The sequence below is a fragment of the Lacerta agilis genome, chromosome 5 (genome assembly GCF_009819535.1).
Source record: "Lacerta agilis isolate rLacAgi1 chromosome 5, rLacAgi1.pri, whole genome shotgun sequence".
Classification (NCBI taxonomy): Eukaryota; Metazoa; Chordata; class Lepidosauria; order Squamata; family Lacertidae; genus Lacerta; species Lacerta agilis.
In genome coordinates, this window is record NC_046316.1 from 23,946,496 (window position 1) to 23,968,807 (window position 22,312).

Consider the following 22,312-nt stretch of genomic DNA (forward strand, 5'->3'; position numbering starts at 1 on the left):
TCCTGAAATTATAGCTCCTCCAAACTATATAATGTACTTTCTATGTTACACAACTTCACAATACAATGAACTAATACATAGGTTAAAACCGTACCTGATCAGATTTCATTAAGACGTTAACACACAGTAAAATCTTGTAATCTAACATAATTAATACAATCCAGTCTAACTAAAAAAAAAAAGCTGCCATTTCTGCAAATTCAAACACTTGAAGAGGAAAACATTGGGATTTTAAACAGGCCAAGATTTTATATATATATATAAACACCTTTCAAATTTATACACACCATCAGTTTCAGTTTATTGCTCTCGGGAGGGAAAATCAATTTTATTTGAAAATGTCTGTTCATTTCCTCTGCCTAGTTTCTACTTGCAATGCAGAGTCTCTTTTCCTGCAGATTTGAATGTGTGTTGCTTTCTACAATTCAGACACAGATCATAGAATTGTAGGGTTGTTTAGAGGAATATTATCTAAAATACTAAAGACAGAAGTTTCTCTCCCACCCGTCAATGAGGAGTGAATTCTGATACTGTCATTTTAAAATACAACAGAAAACATTAACAGCCCAAACTGGCATTGGGGGGTCTTCAAATGTCTTAAGAACAGTGGACTTGACTACTGTCTCAGCCCAGCACTTACGCATACACAGCTACCTCATATTCAGGATTACTATTGCACAAACAAAGCCAGGAAAATAAAGAGAATATATCTAAGAAATGTAAGTCTAAGAGATACTTGTTCACTGTGCTAATAAAGCAATAAAAGGTGTTTTTTAAAAAAATGAAAGACTAGAAGACTCTGCATATGCTTAAATTACCAGGTAAGCCCAGGTACAGAACCTGGGAAATCCTGACGGACTAGAAATGTAGTACAAAGCCCTGGGGGAATGGGCAAGGGAATGAGTTTCATTACAGGTCGCTCCCACGGGGATTTCAAATCGCATCTGACACTGCACAATTCACCTGACTTTGGAAGCACTATGGGAAACGCCTTACAAACTCTAGCTGTGTGTCACTTGGGAAGGGGTGGGGTTAAAGCTAGAGGAAGGGGGCAAGAACAAAAGAGCTTCACAGGAGGATGGGGTGGTAAACAAGCAGGCCTACAGGTACTTTATTTTATTTTCTTCAAACTCTTTTGTAAGACCATTCATGAAGAGCCAGAGTAAAAAATAAATAAATAAGACATTCCTATTACCGTACTGTGAGGGTCTAGAGACTGGTCCCATAGACTTATATGGACAGAGGCCAACAGCATCTGTGGTTAATCCTGACAACACAAGGAAGAATTTTATTCTCCTCAAGTTAAGTGCCTGCTCAAAAACCTGTCGTAAATTTGAGATTGGATATTTGAAATGCAATCTGGGGGAAATGTATGGGTTGAGGGCGAAAAGAACAATTTAAGTCTATCAGAAGGTTCTTCATCATTTAAAAAAACCAAACCCTGCTGATTTGTGTCTTTGTTGAGGAATCTCTTTACACACTGGCGATGTCAAGCAGAGCACAATTTGGGGATAGGATGGAAGGTGAGGTGTTTCCTTTGCTATAATCTCAATCACCTGCCTGCGTGTTGAAAATAAATAAGTTAACATTTCAGGAACTCTGGCAAAAGACAGACAGTGAACATGGCCAACACTCCCTTTGCCCCTGTAATTCTGAGCAAACCAAGCATCAGTCCTACACCTGCGAATGAAAAAAGATTCTAGGCTCAAGCATCTCTTTGACCAACTTCTGCCTAGGAGCAGGAATGGGTTTTTCACTATTATCAACCTTTGTACCTGAATCGGCAGGATTTTCATTGTCAGCGAAGGTACCTTTCTGCCAAGGAGTTGGTTTGCGGGGAGCTGCAATAGGTTGTTTGAAGTGAGGAACTGAAGATGAGCTGGAATCAGGAGAAGTGTTCTTATGAGAATTATTACAGATGTTTTCCTTGCCCAATTGATCTGACATTGTCTGTGCTCCTGTGGTGTATGGCGGCTTATCAGATGGTGGAAGGGGTGCTCTTCTCTTCTTGCCCTTCCCTTCACTAGGGCTTATGGCCTGTTCTTTTGCTCCTGGAATCAGGCTTTTCTGCACAAGCATGTGGTGAGAACCATCAAACATGGCTGCCCATGAAGGTGGCAAATGTTCCTGTTGGCCAATCAGCAGCTCCCCATTGACTTCCTCAACTTTCTGTTGCACTGTATCAGGGAACGCTTCATGTTTTACTGGGGAATCAATGCCTATCACATTTTAAAAGACAACATAAAATTCTTATTACATTGATACTTAGCTGTGTTGTTGAGCCCAGTGTTTAAACCTTACCACGACAATATAAAAACATGCACACCTTTATGGAAAACAAGACCCTAAAATTGTCCTAGGCAGCAGAATTTCCTGTACTTTTACACATCAACAAAACACACATCATAATATTATGAACGCAGCCAATTATGGCTTTACTGTCCACTGTACAGCAGGCTTCATTAGGTGGAATACTTTACCTTGTAAAATCAGCAGCAGGAGGTTAAACTATTGTGGATCTTCATTAATTTTTACTGAATTCTTAGTACTGTCCAGGGAGCAGGGAGATTATATTGAATGCCAATGCCTACCCTGAACCTCCTTTCATTTTGAAGAGTATAAATGTGGTTTATTACTCGTTTTCTTTAAAAACTAAAATGCAACTCTCATGCTGTACCTCCATATTTGACTCTTGATTTACTTGTGGCCACTTAAAACACTGTTCAAATATTACTCTGCTTCTAGACTGTTTCAATGCACAGCACAGTAATCAATATAACAATTTTTACAGCCTCAAGGGCAGGGGGTCAACAAACTGTTGCTGGGCTGGGGAGCAAACCATTATTTTCTGCTGCTAGTCAGCCGCAAAGTCAATTTTATTCATAACATGTCCTAGAAGAGTAAGGTAATTTTAGACTGATCAGAAAGATGGTTCCAATCCCCTTACCAGCAGAGGCAAATGGGGTGTTCTTATAATATAGCTGGAATAGAAGCATCCAGAAACTATAATAATACTTCACATGTATATAGCAACCCAAATGAGCGGTAAGACAGTGGGAGAGAATGCCTTGCCTACAACACCCCAGTGAGTTGCCAAAACCAAGCTAATGCATTCAAATGATAAGAAAGGAGATTCCAACTAAATATTAGGAAGAACTTTCTGGCATTAAGAGCTGTTCACCAGTAGAACAGTTTACCACAGAAGGTGGTGGATCCTCCTTCACTGGAAGTTTTTAAACAGAGGTTGGATGGCCATCTGTCAGGGATTCTTTACCTGTGATTCCTGCATTGCAGGAGTTTGGACCTGACGGCCCTTGGGATCCCTTCCAACTCTACAACTCTATGATTGTATGAGTGAAGGCGGACATGGAATCCAAACCAAGAACCCCCAATTTATTGCACAGCATCTTAGCCACTCTGCTTCTCAGGTCTGCGCTTGGTCAAGATGGATCTAACCAGTTGCAACATTATACATAGTAAACTAGAGAACAAGAAATTTACCAAACTGCAAATACCATGCAAAATTATCAGTTACTGCCAAACAGTTATTCAGCCTGATTAAGAACAACAGGACTTACTGTCAGTTAATTGTGCACAGGGTTGAACTGAGTGGGGCAGCCCTGTGTGCAGCCACAAAATGGAGAACCCCATGAGAACAGATTTTGGAAACATGTAGAGGGCTCAGTTAGGGGAATAAGATTGGATTCCCCCTTTACTGGGGGGTGGGGGGATGAGAGTTATGCAAGAACAGAAATTGATTCAACCTCCACAGAGATTATAAAACAGAAGCACAATAGGTTGTGTCCAGTGTTGCTTCAAATACCCTGCTATCTCCCACTTACTCATATCTTGGTAAACTGAAGTAGCCTCTTTTGTCAAGAACAATGGTGGTTTCCGTGGTGACATAATCTCAATTTTCATGAATTCTTCACAACAGTGTTTCCACTGGCCTAAAAGGAAATCAGAAAGCAATGAGAGGAAGTCAAAATGCCCCACTTTTAATAATTTTATCTGGTTAATAATGCCCCATATAGGGAACTGATTCATAAACGCTGCATTAACTCTTTTACAATTCCTCCAGATGGCTAGCTGACAAAGATCTGGATGCTTCCAATAATGCCATAATCTCTCAAGAAAGTACTATACCTTTGCAGTGGCAAAGTAAGCTAGGATTTCTTAGGCTTCCAACATGGGAACAAGATAATCAATTTTCACAGCATGACCAACTCCCAATCTTTACAATTTATACCTTAATATTGTTACTGTCAGATATTTCAGCTTGACATAAATATTCATTTATTTTATTGCAAATCACTGTGATGGAAAGGGAAGAAGAGGTGCACTGAAACCTCAGTAGAAGGCTCTGCTCAGCAGTATAAACGGTTATGAGGTGTATTTGGGGGAGGGAGGAACACACAAGAAACATTTATACCACCCCACTAAAACATTTCCCCAATAGATGGTTTCCCAATCGTCTTCTTTCCAAGCATCCAGAATATCAAGGGAATAAAGCAATGAAGGATCAGATTATCAAAGTTAAAAGATTTCCTGCTCTTCCTCTGAAGAACATACTACCTAATGTGCTGGGGAACAGAGAGCTTTTTTATTTTATTCTCCTTGCAAATGACAAGATTGTTATGCAATGTGAGTTCAAAATGTTCAGTGCATTCTTTGAACATACATAGGCACTCCTGTACAAAAGGAGACGGTGCTACTTACTGAAATCATAGAAGTGCTGCCAGAAAGCTTCCATCCAGTTATAAAGGTCTTCCCGGCTTTCAACTGCAAAAATCTGAGTCACAGTTTCACCAGCCTCAGGGTTGATAACAGCAAAGTTATTGGAGTTTATCGGGGTATCTTTATCCACAGCACGAATTCTGGTTTCCTAAATGTTATATAAATACAGAGTGAAACTATAATGTTCTCTCTCTCTTTCTCACACACACACACTACAACTTTAATCAAAAAGAAAAATCATAGGTTACTTGACAGTTGTCAGCTAGGCACTATTTAGTTCCATGACTGCAATTTTCAAGGTGATGCTATATGGACATTAATTCTGCTTAAAGAAGAACTCAAATTTAAAAGGTATGCATTAAAGCAAGCATATTTAGAACATATTTCATAATGGGCAGGAGGAGACATCATTTGGATGGTTCTAAACAGGATTGCTTTTTAGATTGCTCAGATTCAGAAAATTGAGGCATATTTCATATCAGTTAAATTAAGAGAGTAAGAGAAATCATTCGGTATCAATTAAAGTGATATCTGTTGCTGAACTGATTGAATTATCATATTGACAAACTTTCCCCAAGTAACCTGTACAATGTTCCCATCTACTCACTGGCATATCCTTGAACTACTCTGTCTTCATGTCTTGTACTTGTTAAGAACACCAAGACCAGTTTCACCTCCTGAACGGGCTTCAGTGCTATTTTAAACATATATTGCAGCAACAATGGAGAAACTGGAGCTCTTTAAACTGTCCAGTACACCTCCATGTCTAACTGCATTGTTGCAACCAAATTTTCTGTGATTTCCAAAAGTAGGTCTGTCAACCAAGAGATTGCAATCAGTTACATTTTGCAATGACAGATTTATTCAAGAGAAACTGAGTAAATCCAAAGAGGTACATAAACTGAGTAGTATCCAGAGAAGCATGGGGGGTGGGGGCAGTCCATTTGCACAGTTAAGTTTGCTGCTTAATCTATTTCTTCTGCGGTTCATTCCATCACCTGAAAAGCCACTCTTGAGGATGTGAGTGGAGTGGGGACAGCTCTTGCAAAGAGAAGCCCCTTTCTGTTTGCACTCTGGATTTCAGTCACTGTTTAGAGCAGGAGTGGCTGACCTGTGGCCCTCCAGATGCTGCTGAACTACAACTCCTATCATCCCCAACCATTGCCCATGCTAGAGTCCGACAACACTTGGAGGGTCACATGTTGTTTAAAGCTATAAAACATTTTCCCACAGAAGTTACCCTGCCTGCCTGGACACATTTTCCATTACCAGCTCCTTTACAACTGGAACACCATCTGTGATAATGCTCTTTACAATGTACTACAAGAACTGTTTGCTCCCACTTGGACCTGCCCAGGTGTTCTCCAAGGGTTCCATTGTGAGTTCCCCTACTGTTGGAGGCAAGGCAGGTGGGGCCTTTCAGTGATGAGGCCTCCATTGCCTCCATCTTCAGAGTGCCTCTCTTGGCATGTTGCCTGGCAGTTACTATTGCTCTTTCAGTGCCAGGTAAAATATCTTTTTATGTATGCAGGCTTTTTAGATGTTGTTTGAACTAGCAGCTTTTACTTTTACTTGGCTCTGGTTTTGCTATTTTACAATTAGTTAGTGTATTTCTGGTTACAATATTTTTAATCTTTGATCTGTGAGCTGCTCTGGGAATAGCTGTGTGGTGGCACAGATGAAGACTAAAATAGAAATACCCGAATTAAAAAATATGGACCCCAACCCTGGAGTTTACATTGATTTTGTGGTTTGGGCCAACATGATCAGACCTTGCCCATGCAGCTGGGCCATTTAAACATTATCCAAGATTCTCACAGAAAGGCAGTGCTCTCATGCAGCCAGTGTGACCTTCACATTCCGTTAAGAACACACCTTTAAAAGACAACTCCTGCAGCCAAGCTGGTGCCAAATATATTGCTCTGCTTTCCTTTGGACCACATCAGTAAAGCTGAGAGGTGGGTCTTGTCATCTGGACAGGCCAGGACCTCCAAGCACACTGCTCTGGCTTACACCCCAGGGAGGTCATAAATGGTTTCACGTGCCCAATCCCCCTTTGATCGCAATCAAATGTACCACATTGAATTGAACAAGACTGTCACCTAATTATCTCAGCCACATACATTTTTTTGGATAATTCATGTCATCCAACTATCTCACCATTGCAATAACAAAAATAAACCTTCTTCATAAGAAGACAGACATTAAACCCTTCTCTTTATAAAGCCAAGAAACCTACTACTGTAGTTATATAGACAGGAGGACTTCTCTGTTCTTATTTAATCCCATTTCATTTCAAACACACATCTACACATCCCCTTTTCTGTGGTATGTCTGTCAGCTCACACCAGTAAAGATTAAATATGTAACTAGGAAAAGTAAGTCACATATATTGTCATGGGGGTAGAGGTGCGGAATTCCAGGGCTGACAAGTCTTTGAAAAATCTGCAAAATATTATTGATGGGGTATATTTTAAAAAATACTGGAGCTGTATGAAATACAAACACAGCTGTTTGTAGCTTATCTGATGAATTTGCTCATTTAAATTTTTCATTCTAAAAATAGGAGATTAAGTAATTCATCCATAAATGCTGTGTCCTATTAATGCAGGTAACCATAGATACCAGTATAAAATTAAGTCAAATAGATTTACATTTGACAGGTTAGAACTTGAAGCAACCCAGTGACATAAGTTCATTTAGTGTTTGCTATGTATCTTATTCCGCAAATGCATTTATAAAACAAAAGTGATTCTCAAGTAAGAGACATTTTATACTCCATTTGATTATTTAAGTGATGGAAGATGCTAACTTCAGCAGTAATAGGTCGGTATGTTTCTGAAGCGGTAATACATTATGCAACAGATGGGATGTATCCAAGGAACTGCATATTAAGCATGCTATTTAAAGTGCCCACAAACTCTCTCCAGCATAACATGCAGGTCTAAATGTACTGTCAGTCCTTTGACACAGTACTGCCCCCACTTTTGACTATGAAATAGTGAATACACTTGTCTCTCAGAGACTAAACAAACAACTTAAGGTGTGGCAGTGTATGCCAGGTCTTTCAATTAAGTGGAGACTGAGGTTGCAATCCTAAACTCACTTACTGGGGAGTAAGCCCCATTGAACAAAGTGGAAGAAATGTGAATAGGTTTGACCAACCAGTACTCTGCAAAATTTATGGAAGTTATTCGCCCCTTGGATTAAACATCTTGAAAGATGTTGCTCAGTTAGTTATCTGCCGTCACATGGTTCACACAGGCAGGATGTTCTAGCACAGAGGTTTCCAATTATACCATCTCAGTACTGGAAAGTTGCTGTGTTCAGGTCCTACCATTCACACTTACCTAGAAGTGGTATGGGTGCTGCTTCCCTGAAACTTCTTCCTACAGCACTTTAGGACAGGTTGGATATAGAAACCACACGAGTGAACCAACTGCACAGTTCTTTCCCACAATTAATGCAGGAAGGAAGCATATAGTTTGCCCCATTCATGCAATTCCCATCTAAATCATCTCTACGAGATACACATGAATAGATATGTATCATGCCTTCCAGTATTCTGTTGGTTACTGGTGTATGAGAAAAAAGAAAGAAGCCAAAAACTAGGTTTTAAATTCTGTACTTAAGCATATGTGACATGGAAATAGTAGAGAAGCCTCCTCATTTGTCTTTTGCATATATTTATATCAGTGATTCCCAACCTTTTTTTGGCCATGCCCCACCTAAGCATCTCTAAAATCCTGATTCCCCCCCCCCACCTGACGTATAATTCTTATTATTTCAAAAGTGAACTCCTATTCACATGGAGGAAGCCTAAAAGGCCATTTACTGTTAATAACTCATTCTCGAATTGCTGACCTTAAAAATCAAATTGCCCCCCCCCGTGGGGTGTGCACCCTACATTGGGAACCACAGATTTATATAGAATATATGGAGCCTTTATGGCAGAGGGCAATCTCCCCATGGATCAAAAAAGCAAAACTTGTATATGTATATCAATGACCTAAAAAGCATCTTTGCATTAGTAGCAGAAAAAACACAAAAAGAACTGTCAAAAAGAACTGCAATTATTGGTAACCAAGGTTCCAATTAGAGACTCAGAAACTGTGCCCCTGAAGCTTTCGTGCAATGCAACCCTTAGCTCCCACACCTGGCATGGAAGGAACTCCATCACCTGAGACACAAATAGCATTTCCAGTTCAGCTTAACGACATACAAAAGGAGCAATGTAACTTAGCTTGAGTAGCAGATGTTATATTTTACCTTGTTGACAGAAACTGTCAAAGTTGGCTCCACTTTAGCTTCTATTTCTTCTGGTGTACAATAACAAAGGAGTTTGCCACCTCTCAGCACACAATATAGTTTCCTCCATCCAGTCACATTCCCTATCTTTTGCTGTAAGAAAGCAAATATTTTTAGCATAAGTTTTGCTTCCCAACAAACTACATTTTCTTGGGGGAATAATGAATGGTACACAATATGCATTAAGAAGAGACCACGCAGCTGCTCAGATTGCAGAGTTGTCCGTATAATAATTTGAGAAGAATCTTTCACACAAGGGCTAAAGCAAATATCACCAAAGCCTTACCTGGTCATCTCGTGATATTTCGTAATGATCTCAACAGTATCAATTATGCAAATAACTGTTTAGATGCAAATCTACCATTGTTAATGACATGATTTAGCTTTCTCTGGACTCTGCTTGACTGGTAAAGAAAAATTGATTTATATGTGTTGTATATGCAATATAACATTGTGCCACCAGATGGCAATGTGGAGTCCTGTTTTTCTCTACCTGTTTTCCCTGTTTAAATTTACAACACTTTAAACTGAAACACTTCTTTGATGTGTCTAGATGCAGCCTCTTTCTGTAAATAAATTATATATACACATTTCCATTTTATGTTATTTATTTATCAATCCAGTCTGCTCTTCTGCATTGTGTATCTAAGTCCCAACATCCATTCACATTGCATTTTAACAGCTGGAGATTACTCATTAGCTTATGTCTTAATAATTTAGGTAAAACTAGGAATTTTCACAGACAATACTGAATGGCAATAAAGATGCAACATCTTTTATTCCATTAACAGATCTTCAGAAGCAGTAATATCCCCCCCAAAAAAAAGTTAGTATAAAAACATGAGAGAGGGAAGTACAGTAAATACAATGTTACTTGTAGCAACAAGAAGTCATAAAAGGAACAGACACTTCCGTAAATAAGCCCATAAAACATCCATTAATTGGACATATTTAAGATTCCCAAATGATTAAATGCCCTTGCCTACCCAATAATGGTGGGCAGCAAATTGATTCTGGGTGAGAATAGGCCACTGTTTTTACAGTCACAGATATTCCTTCCTCAATTTGCCAGTCACATTTCTGCTCTATTCACTAGAGCTCTGATTATTAAGATCAGAGAATAATCTATCTTCCCCAGCCTCCATGGGCTCCCAAGATTCTTTGCAAAATAATGATGATGATGATGATGATGAAAATAATACATTCAATTGTGCAGGGGGTGAGTACAGCTGCTTCTGGGGCTAACTATATTTTTATGCATTGCCTATAGAAAGGGTAATTCCATAGTGACCACTGTAATGATTGTAAGCTTCTTTACATAGTATTTTGCGTTTTAGTTAGTATTATTTAACTCTCGTTAACATTAAACTATTTGTTAGTTAACTGCCTTGATCTTCCCTACAAAAGTAATCAAGGTGCATGTTACTGCCCTTTAAATGTTTTTTTGTTATTGGATTTCAAAACATGTAACAGTTTTGCAACCTCAAGAATTTATCTGTAACATGGGTAAATGTTTTCTTTAAAAGTATGTATCAAAACATTTTTCCATCTACAGCACATCGATACACATATAGAGCTAACATTTTATGTGCAAGTGTCAAACTTACGGTGATGTTTATTGGAAATGGTGAAGAAAAGGGAAATGACCTGTGTCCAACATAACGTGGCACATGTAGCATGTAACAATTCATTGACATAAACTCACACATAAATTCCTCCAAAGCAAGACCCTGTGCATGTGATACTGGTCAGCATCAAGTCCACATGGGAAGCTGTAATATTCAAGGGAATTTACACTTAGCTATGGCAACACCCTAATGATTTGTTTCTTTTCAACCCAGTGTTTATCTTTGTAGTTATCATGTCACAGAAGTCCCCATTTTTTAAAAAAAAAGGATTTCACATTAATGAATATAATACTGCATCACCTGGCTAACAAATTTTCCTTTCAATCTTCCAGTCTCAACCTCAACAATGACACAATTGCCAACTGACACCAGTATGTCAGGGACCGTTTTTGCTTCTGCGCTTTATTTCAGCATAATCACTTTTCCTATAGGGATATTATTGCCTGTGTTTGTGGTGTTTCTTTTAAATTATGCTAAAATTCATTCACATTTTGTGTTAAAGGCTGCCTTCAACATTTTACAGGGTTGTACTGTTCCCTAGGGCAAGGCAAGAGACCTTTAGCTCTTGAGGTGAATTTTTGTATCTGTGCATGTTCTAACCAATATTTTATTGGGGGGGGGGGGAATGCAGCTTCAACTTAAAAGATTGGTACAATGCATTACAAGTTTGCCTAGCTAAAACTGAACATTACATTTCAATTTTTAACCTTGCGTATGTTTACATCAACCAGTAACATTTATGTATTTATATATATATATATTTATTTATTTATTATACAATTTACCTGTTGACTAAGAAATCCAGTCATCATATCCTTGGTCATGCAGTATGGTTGGGCAATTAGACGACAACACAGGCTGCCATACAATGGAAGCCAAAAAGAAGATTCCTCTAAAAGAAAGTCATGACCATTGCATATTGTTAGATTAGTCATTACTCAATAGGAATTATTTTTTTATCAATAGTTGATTACAAGACATGGAACAAAGACTGGAGCCAGCATTTGAATTTATTACACTACAGGACGAGATCTCCATCGCACAGGACTAGAGAACAAAACAACAGTAGACCGCTTTGGACAACAAAGATTGTCCAAAATAGCAAAGAGAAGGTCAATTGCCTAGTGCATCCAACATGACAAAAACAGCACACCTCAATCCACCCTCAGTTTATCCTCTTGTTTCTTCAACATGATCTTAAGCGATCATCACCTAATCTACATTTCATTTACCAAACAAATTCTCATTCCTTCCACCTCCTCATACAAAAGTCAGCTCGAGAGAGTTGCTGGTCAGCTGCTGAATGTAGAAGCTGCTGAATGTAGAAGTTGACTTAGGCATCCACAATAAAAAAAGAGAAGGGAAAAAGGAAGAATTTTGCGGCTTAATAAGTGTGTTAGATTGGAATGGCACTGTTCTGCTGTACAGGAATTCAGAGTAATTTGTTATGCATGTCCACAATTGTTCTAAGACTGTGAACCAGAACTCACATGGGTGTGTTATATTTTTAGTGGCGCTTTCATCCAGTATACATGACTAGAAATGCCATTTAAAAACACACACACACACACACACACACACCCACACACACACCATGTAAACAAGGAGAATTATATATATAAAAACACGGGGTGTGTGGCATGGGGGGCACTGGCAATTATCCCACCTTTCCTAGTGGTAGCCTCTGTCTGCCCCATACAAATGCTGCTTTTACAACTCGTTCCAGGTTCTGGACCTCATACTCACTTGCCTCCAACTGCAACCCTGTCTACTTAGCAAAGTGGGACTTAGTTTTGAGTGAATGTGCATTGGACAGAGATTTGGGGGAATTACAAGAGGTAGTTCAGGAGGCAGAGGGGACTATCCATCAAAAGTGCTACTTCCTTCCAAACGCTGTTAAGATAGCAGGGAGAAAAGCTACCTTCATACAGTTTGTAAGGTTTGGCAGAACATGAGGCAAGGAAAACAATCGCTACATTTGAGTACTATGAAATCAAGTTGGAATATTCTACTCATACATCATTTATCTTATTGACTCTGAACTTACCATCTCCCACAGCAGTAAGGCTGTGGGTCTTGAAATTGTTGTTGACACTCTCCAACCCCAAAGATGTATGTGCCAGCAAATTGTATTTTGCACCCCTGGTAAAGATAGGTTTATTTCAGTATTGTGCACAAAATGTCAAAGTTCAGTTAATTCAAAGGCAGCTGTATTTTTGATCTTTGCTCCTTATTATATTTAAAGTACATTTTGGAAACTGTGCTCACTAGACTTGGGTGCATACATGCAGTAACATTGCTCCATTGTGTGAACTGGGAGCCCCCTTTCTGGAATGGAGTTTTTTTTTTTTTTTTTAACTTCTGAAGGCCCCTGGGCCCACCACTATTTCAATTAGAAACGTATTTCTTACAACTATAAACACTGATTGCCTTACAAGAAACCTGTTTTTTCCTTTCACTTTGGCTGCTGTTTGAGCCCATTATACACTCCAGCTCTCCCTATATGCTGCTGCAAGGTTTCATCCTACTTTGCTTTGAAGGGGATTCACCTTTTAGGAACACACTAGGCATGGCTTTCAGCACATATATTTGTGTGGCATATCTGTTTTTTGATTAACCAATAGCTGGCTTGTCCAGGGATGGGGGGCAGAGATGGGTGGCAATCAAGGCTGGAACTGTGGTGTAGGGTGGGAATCAAGGGGCCTCACACCTTCTGGTTCACTGAGAGAAAAGCTCCCGGTTACACCCAAAGGAGTCCAGACCCTTCAAGTATCTCTATTTTCCAGGGACATCCCTGATTTAGAGACGCCGTCCAGGTTTCTGATTTGATCCCAGAATGTCCAACTTTTCCTTAGGATGTTCCTATTTTCATTGGAGAAATGTTGGAGGGTATGGAGTTATCCAACCCCCAAGCCATCTGAAGGCAATCCTGTATAGGGAAGTTTTTATGTTTAATTATGACTTTATATATGTTAGAGGCTGCTCAGAGTGCCTGGGACAACCCAGTAAGATGTGTGGGGTATAAACAGTAAAATTATCATTATGGAATGGGATGTCCCTGTTTTCATTGGAGAAATGTTGGAGGGTATGGGAGTTTTCCTTCCATTGTAAATACTGGCCATGGGAAAGATTCTGACCAAGACTGCAGCAGGGCAAGTGTTAAAGCCCTCACCCCAGGAGACAGCCACACACTCACACACACACACACTATTTGTCAAACAAAAAATAACTACACAACACCAACCTATTTAATAAAATAGTTTGACCCTTGGCACCTATACATACTTCACAAATATCAGGTGGCAGCCATAGTTAATGTACAGCTTTTGCAGGTATCTGCAGATAACTAACTATTATTATTTTAAAATATTGTTAATTGAAGTGTACCCCACCCTTCGTCCCAAAGGAGCCCAGGGTGGCAATCACCTTTCTATCATTGTCTAATTTTAGGTAATTATATTTGCTAATTATTTTGACTGTGTCGACCACAGCAAACTATGGCAAGTTCTTGAAGAAATGGGAGTGCCTGATCACATTATCGTCTCCTGGTAAATCTCTATGTGGGACAAGAAGCTACAGCTAGAACTGGATATGGAATAACTGATTGGTTCAAAATTGGGAAAGGAGTACGACAAGGCTGTATATTGTCTCCCTGCTTATTTAACTTATATGCAGAATTCATCAAGGCTGGACTGGATGAATCCCAAACTGGAATTAGGATTGCAGGAAGAAATATCAACAACCTCAGATATGCTGATGACACAACCTTGATGGCAGAAAGTGAGGAGGAATTAAAGTACCTTTTAATGAGGGTGAAAGAGGAGAGCGCAAAATATGGTCTGAAGCTCAACATCAAAAAAACTAAGATCATGGCCACTGGTCCCATCACCTCCTGGCAAATAGAAGGGGAAGAAATGGAGGCAGTGAGAGATTTTACTTTCTTGGGTTCCATGATCACTGCAGATGGTGACAGCAGTCACGAAATTAGAAGATGCCTGCTTCTTGGGAGAAAAGCAATGACAAACCTAGACAGCATCTTAAAAAGCAGAGACATCACCTTGCCGAAAAAGGTCCGTATAGTTAAAGCTATGGTTTTCCCAGTAGTGATGTATGGAAGTGCGAGCTGGACCATAAAGAAGGCTGATCGCCGAAGAATTGATACTTTTGAATTAGGGTGCCGGAGGAGACTCTTGAGAGTCCCATGGACTGCAAGAAGATCAAACCTATCCATTCTTAAGGAAATCAGGCCTGAGTGCTCACTGGATGGACAGATCTTGAAGCTGAGGCTCCAATACTTTGGCCACCTCATGTGAAGAGAAGACTCCCTGGAAAAGACCCTGATGTTGAGAAAGATGGGGGGCACAAGGAGAAGGGGACGACAGAGGACAAGATGGTTGGACAGTGTTCTCGAAGCTACCAACATGAGTCTGACCAAACTGTGGGAGGCAGTGGAAGACAGGAGTGCCTGGCGTACTCTGGTCCATGGGGTCACCAAGAGTCAGACACCACTAAACAACAACAAATATTTGCTAACCCAATGAACATTAAAATTTCATTGCCTCCTCTCATTTGATATCCATACAAAGAGGCTGCTTTAAGTTTTAAAGTGCTTTGTGGTTTGTCTTAGCAACAGTATAATTTGGGTAACAGCTGAAAAAGCTCCACTTCCTCTGAACAGCTCAGTAATCTGTTTTTGCACCTCTAAGGTCTCCCCCTCCCACCCCAAGAGTTGTTGTCATAGGATAATGATTACATTTGTTTCACTCATTACACAGGATAAATACCATTGCAGTACAATTTCCATTAGCACATCAAGGGAAAAAATCTTTGAACAGCTGAAAACAAGGTGCTGGTTATAAATGGATTCCAACCAAAAGATTCTCAATCACTAGGCAAACACATAAAAGCCATCTGTAATTGAACATTTTTGTTCCATTTTAAATAGCTGAGTTTCTTCTTACAGATTAAAATCTTTTTGTGCTGAATGTTCAAGTTAGAGATCCTTACTATTTATAGTACAAGGTTTGCCAAAGAAAACAGACTACTTCACTATTGAAATATGTTTCACAGTAACATTTTTCCGTCTAAAACATGAGATTCTCTCTTTTTTTGGCTAACTTCATTGTCTCATTTCCAAAATTGTTATCAGTTGCCAATTTCTTCATCTTTCAAATTATTATCAGTTTTCAAATTTAACAAGCTAATTAGCACTGCTAGCAATGTTTTGCCTAAATGTTTGAATTATTGCCTTAAATGGAAGTATCTTTGCAGAAACTAGCCAACCACACTTGCTCGCATTAGAATATTTTGTACTTCCAAAGCTCTTTCTACAAGATGTTTTCAAAGCGTTTCGTTATCTATACATTAAAACTTATGATTTTTTCCTGGCTCTGTCTTCAGTAGAATGGCAGCCTGTTCTTATCAGCACATTTGATGCAAAACCTCAACCAGACTTACTAACAATACCATCTGCAGCATATATGTAAGTTGCTCAGTTATTCCTGTTACAAAAAAGTGTGTTCCAGAATATTCCTTTAATGAGATACATCCAAGTCTAATCAGCTGATTCATTTGACCCACTTTTCCTAAATTTGAAAACATTTTGCATATCATTAACGCTACTCATTCAGCATACAAATGCTTTCATTCATTAGGTCATACCCCCCCCCAAAAAAAAATCACATATCATGATCTGATGCTGCAATTGCAACTATTTATTGTTATTGACATCCGTCTGTCTTGAGAGACAATGGCGTGCGCCTCTGGGGGTGAAGTCAAATAACTGTGATAGCAGCACCGAAGTGAGATTTCACAGTACATGTCTGGACAGTGTGTATGGGGGTCCTGGACTGCCCAGATGACAAGACCCTACTCTTGGTCTTGCTGATGTGGTCCAAAGGAAAGCGGAGCAATACATTTGGCACCAGCTTGGCTGCAGGAGGGAGGCATATAAGATGCTATCCAACTGTCTTAGAGACTCCTTCCTGAATTTGTGTAAGGTTTAGTCCTTAGCCTTTTCTTCTCCTAAAAGTATTCCTCAAGGCAACAGAGGTTTAGGATCAGTTTTCCTTCTCCTAGATGGGCTACCTTCCCAGGTTGCTGAGCCCCATCTGCCCCTCACTTCCCTCTACAGCATTTGCAAAAACAGCCTTCTTGACTGTTGGACCCCCTATTGGTCTCATCCACTCAATCTGCTAAAGCCTGTCTTCACATACAGAGGTAGTCCCTAACTCACTGAAGACTTGAGAACTCACTATATTATACAACTATACCAGACATATAGATCAGGATAATAGATGTCTACTAAAAGGCATAACGTTAGTTTATCCTGGTGTAGGAAACACAGGAGACTTCCTTATACCAAGTCAGAAAATGGGTCCCTCTAATTCAGTGTTGTCTACACTGAGTGGCAGTAGCTCTCCAGGGTTTCATAGCTACCTGCCCTATCTGGAGCTGTCAGAGATTGAACCTGGGACATTCTGCATACAAAGGAGACACTATCACTCCACCCCTGATGTAGTAATATTAGCATGAGTATCTGGAATGTCTGAGACTCCCCTGCACTTCCCTTTTACTGCTCTTAGCCTCCTCTGGTGGAGACACAGGGGAACCAGCTGTGAACTATCTCGCCTGGTGAAGAGACCCCGTGTTCTCTGATTTATATTTAAGCCAGGCTGCTGTGGACCTTGAAGTGCTGCAATACCAGCACTAAAAGTGCAGATTACATATATTAAGGGGCAAAAAAGAACAGCTAAAGACCAAAATCAAAGTCTTTGTAACTTTGTAACTTTGCTTGTTGAAGTATTTGTCTTATTTGAAACTTGATGATGTGCTTGGTAACAAACTATTCCCCCCAAAAAAATGTTACATGTAATTGTAAACTAATTTGGGCACAGCTTATGATGGAAACACAGTGTATAAATAATCAAAATTATTCCACGACAATGTTTTTTGCCTCATTAGTCTCTCCTCTTCCATCCTTTGCAGGAGGGAACCATAGCTTAGTGGCAAAGCACACGTTCTGAATGCAGAAACTCCTAGGTTCTGTCCCTGGTATTCCCACTTAAAAGGATCAGGTAGTAGGTAATGTGAAACACTTTCTTTCTAGAGGTCCAAGAGAGCTGCTGCCAGCCAAGAACAGACAATATTGGACTAGATGGTCAGATAATTTGACCTAGCATAAGGTAGTATGTGTTCATCCCTCTCAACCCAACATTCTGATTGAGGTGAGAAAGCAGCTCTGATAAACTGGCAGAAATCAATCCCTTACTCACATCCCAGACAAATATAGGGAAAACGTGTCTTGGCTAATGGAAACAGGCATCCTGTGTGGACAAACCAGCAGCCCCTGGCACTTCCCTCTTTTCTAATTTGGGAAGGTGACTGCAGCTATAGAACTACACATACCACTCCCCCCAGGCTAGAAGAAAGGTCAGACCAAACAATTGCAAAGATCTGATTGAACAATTGCCAAGATGGATCTTCTGCTGCTGAGAGACAGGCAGTCCAGATGCATTATGTGCTGCACTACACTAGAGTAGCCAAATTGCCTTATCCTGTGGCTCAGGGGACAGGCAGGAGCAGAAAAGGAAACTCCCAGGAAATTCAGATTTTTAGGAGCTGTTAAGATGTCAGTCTCTTAGCACTTGGTACAGAGGCATGGAATCTGTTCCCATACACTTTTAAATAAAGACCAACTGCTCCCAACCCCCCCCCCCAATCCTAGGTTTAAATTAAAGAACAATTCACTCACACTATGGCTGCATCAGTAAGCAACAGGGATTCAGGGTTGCTGTCATCCAACACAGGACTGAGTTTTTTCCCAGCAGCTTTCCCAATTGAGGTTTTCAACTTCTTTACTAGCTTCTTAGGAGTGTTTGTTATAGTTGAAGATTCTTCAGTACAGCAGCAACTGTAGACTTCGATCTTCAGCTGGAAGGCTGGGCCAGCTTCCTCACTAGAAACAATTGTTTCACAGCTTTTAGGAGATGTACAATGGTCAAACCAAAATTTAGAATAAAATAAAATTACGGCTATTTATTTATTTATTTATTTTATGTCTCAGCTACTCTCCAGTGCATGCCTCCCATGCCAGAGTGAAATTTAAAACAAAACAATAAATCAAAATACAGGAGGAGGAGCCACAAAACCAGATTCTATAAACTGTTATAAAACACTTCCGGCGGCGACGCCATCGTCGGGTGGTCGAAGGCTGCTTCGGGTCCGAAGCGCCTTGTCCATCCCGGGGGTTAGGAGCCGCGCTACCGCAGCGCGCGGCTCCGGTTGGGGTGCGGGAAGAGCGTCCCGCACCCTGGGCTCCCCGGCTGCGCCCGCGGAGGCTCTGAACCCTTCCCTTGCCCCCCCTGTAAAGGGGGAGTGGGGGTGAAGGGCAAACGGAGCCGGGCTTCGGGGACATGCCCCAACCGGGATGCAAATGCGGCGACAGAGCCCGCGGTGAGCGTCCAAGTTCTACCTGTGAAGAATGGAGCTAAAAGAACCCGGTGGTCGTGAGTAAAGAATTTGATCAGAAATCGTGTTTTTGGAACGATCCGGGGGGAAGGAGAATGGCAGCCTGCCCTCCCTCCCTTCGAGCTCAAGAATCTAACCAATTTGACTGATTGCTGCTACAGAATTGGTTATAATGTATTTAAAATTGACACAGGAGACTGGCAAACTTTTCTTTTGGGAAGTTAACTAGAGGAAAATATCTCCCTTTAAAGTTGCGGTATTTGCACTCCAGTTCAGGAAAATGGCGACGAACAAAGAGGGGAGTAGAAATATGACACCCGTTTCCTCCTCCTCTGCCAGTATGCTGGGTTTCGTCCTTGAACTGGCACTGAACTCTGGACTAACGGACGAACAGAGACTCACTGCCTTGAAGGTGGAACTGCTTTATAGAAAAGTCAAAGTCTTGTGTGGGGGTCTGAAATGGAACCAATTGCCCACAGAGGAGGCTTACAAAACTTTTGATACTTTGGAAGAAAGCCTTGCCAAAGAGCTGAGAGGATGGATGCAAAGATGGAGTGAAATGAATGAGCTACTTCGGAGAAGAAATTCGCTTTTTGGGGGTGGCAGCCCCGAGGCGACGTTAAGATTTCGTATATCCAGTCCCCGAGGTGTGAGCTCGGGGGCCAGGGACAGAGAATTAAGGTATTTACAAGAAGAAAAGGAATGTTACAAAGAACCGAAGAAGCTGAGAGATGATGAGATGGACACCTCTGAACTCGCGGCAAGGAGAGGTTTGGACTGTGCCTGGATCTGTGGACGCTTGGAGAGGGAAGAGATATGGAAGTTCAGTGCTGATGCCATTAGGAGAAGAATAATGGACAGAGGGGGTGTGGGGTGAAGCATTAAGTAAAACTTTAAGCAGCCTGATATGGTAAATTGAAATTGGAGGGTGAATACTGTCAACAACTGTTTGTTATATTTCTTATTTGAACATGAAAGGAGATATTTCAAGTTTTTATGTTACTAGCAGCAACCTTAAGGATAGAAGAGATAGATTAGATGTGAATGATTTGAGAAGATTTATGAGGTGGAGTATAAGCAAAGTGAATTTAAGTGGATTAAGTTTATGGACTTAGAAGATTAAATGGTGAGGTATTATTATGATGATGCATTTTTAGCAACTGTCGAAAATATAACTGAATGTAATTATACAATTGTAGTTAATGTTTTTTTTGTAGGAGAAGTGGTTATAAAATAGACTAAGGATACAAACTCGAAGGTGAAAAGGCAGGGGAAGTCAAAAGTCAAGATAGGGAATTAGAAATTTTTTTTTTTCTCTAGAAAGATGCAATAAGAAAGCTTGACATTGTTTGTATTTGTTTTATTTGTTTTGCATTTGTTTATTGTAGGTGTGGGTGTGGGTATATGTTTGTTATAGAAAAATGCCAATAAATTCTTATAAAAAAAAAAAAAAAAAACATGTTAAAAATGCCCAGGTATATAAAAAAATTAATTGCCTAGCACAGAAAAGGCATAAGCACCGGGGGAAAGCAAGCGTCTCTGGGGAAGAAATCACAACTAGAAAAAGAAACCCTCTTTGGTGACTCTGCGTCTAACCTCAGGTGGCTTTTTCACAATGGGGAAAGGGTTCATGAAGGCTTGTGGGGGGAAAGACAACCCTTCAACCAGCATCAGCAAATAACAAAATCAAGTGGTTTTGAACACATTCAGCAATCTGATGCTCTCCGAAGGAAAAAAAATATTTTGTACAGCTAAAGAGGACAAGAATAGATGTCTAAAAATTAAACCCATTGTGTGTACCCAAGTTTTCAGGCTTCAGTACAAGGTCATTTGCTGAGACAATGGACACTGAATCAGGATTTTTAAACCAATGGAATTAATTAACAGCTAGAGTGACAGTTTCAGTAGGTATCTGCAATGTTTTTTGCCTCCCTGAACAGATGCATCTGAACACCTGTGCATATTCATGTAAACTTGTATATAAGCATATATATACACAGGCTACAAGCTCTAAGCAGCACAGTGGAGAGAGGGGAGAGCACCAGCAGCTCCTCACCAAATGGCAAGTTCAGATCAGGTCAGTTACCCACATTTGATCACCTGAAGGCATAGCATCCAGGACCCTGTCCTGGTTTTGGCCAGTTTTCCATCCTTCTATTTCCTCAAGTCTTCCAGCAATGCACAGAATGTATCATTTTCAAATATTCCAAGCAGCATTCATAATGCAATTTCTTTAAGCCTTTGATTTGACAAGTTGAATATTCTACTTTCCCCATTTTGCCTTCGGTGTAATAGAAGGGTTGTGTAATTGTTTTTGGATTTTTGTCTTCAGAAGAGTCTTTCATTCTTTTTAAACTTGCAACTTGGTGAGGCCCTGCAACTCTACATTGATCCAGAGATACTTACAATATGGTTGCACCTTCAAAACATATATCTGTGATTGCTTTATCCACAATAAGCAACTCTGTATCAAAAACCTGAGTTCCTGCTTTGAGTAAGCAAAATACTGAGTAACGCTGGGTTCCTGAAAAAAGAAAATCCAAAAATACTTTTAAAAGTGTTGCTATATTTATTTATTTTTTAAATTGTTTATTGCAATTAAATAAAGAATTGAAGGTGTTTACAACAATTATAATACAATAAAAATCACACAAAAACTAAAACACTTCAGCAGCTACCATATATTCCGGCGTACAAGACGACTTTTTAATCCCGGAAAATCTTCTCTAAAGTCGGGGGTCATCTTGTACGGTGGGTATAGTTTTTCAGGCGACGCCGACAACATCATGCGACACGGGGTTCCGCCCCGCCACTGGCTGCGTGCGTGCGCCGCCTCAGCCGCCATGGAGCGTGACGGGCTCCTGTGCGGTGAGAGGGGAGGCTCTCCCTGCCACTCCAGCTGCTGCTGCCGCCACCTCAGCCACCATGGAGCCCGGGCTGGGCATGGGCGGCAAGCGCGACGGGCTCCTGTGCGGCCAGAGGGGAGGCTCTCCCCGCTGCTCCAGCCGCCACCGCCACCTCAGCCACCATGGAGCCCGGGCTGGGTGTGGGCGGTGAGCGCAACGGGCTCCTGTGCGGCCAGAGGGGAGGCTCTCCCCGCCGCTCCAGCCACCGCCGCCACCTCAGCCGCCATGGAGCCTGGGCTAGGCGTGGGCAGCGAGTGCGACGGG

At 40.7% G+C, this 22,312-nt stretch overlaps 1 protein-coding gene across 1 annotated transcript in view; it reads right to left on the reverse strand.

Annotated features, from left to right (window-relative positions):
* Positions 1-1,489: 1,489 nt before the first annotated feature.
* The window catches only part of RTKN2 (rhotekin 2), a 29,548-nt gene continuing 8,725 nt past the window's right edge, over positions 1,490-22,312 (reverse strand). The window contains exons 5-12 of the mRNA XM_033148917.1: positions 21,549-21,666; positions 18,427-18,630; positions 12,721-12,815; positions 11,459-11,565; positions 9,007-9,138; positions 4,720-4,885; positions 3,843-3,950; positions 1,490-2,219 (exon numbers count right to left, since the gene is read on the reverse strand). Coding sequence (XP_033004808.1) covers positions 1,675-2,219; positions 3,843-3,950; positions 4,720-4,885; positions 9,007-9,138; positions 11,459-11,565; positions 12,721-12,815; positions 18,427-18,630; positions 21,549-21,666 — 1,475 coding nt within the window. The 3' untranslated portion in view covers positions 1,490-1,674. The remainder of the gene's footprint in view (positions 2,220-3,842; positions 3,951-4,719; positions 4,886-9,006; positions 9,139-11,458; positions 11,566-12,720; positions 12,816-18,426; positions 18,631-21,548; positions 21,667-22,312) is intronic.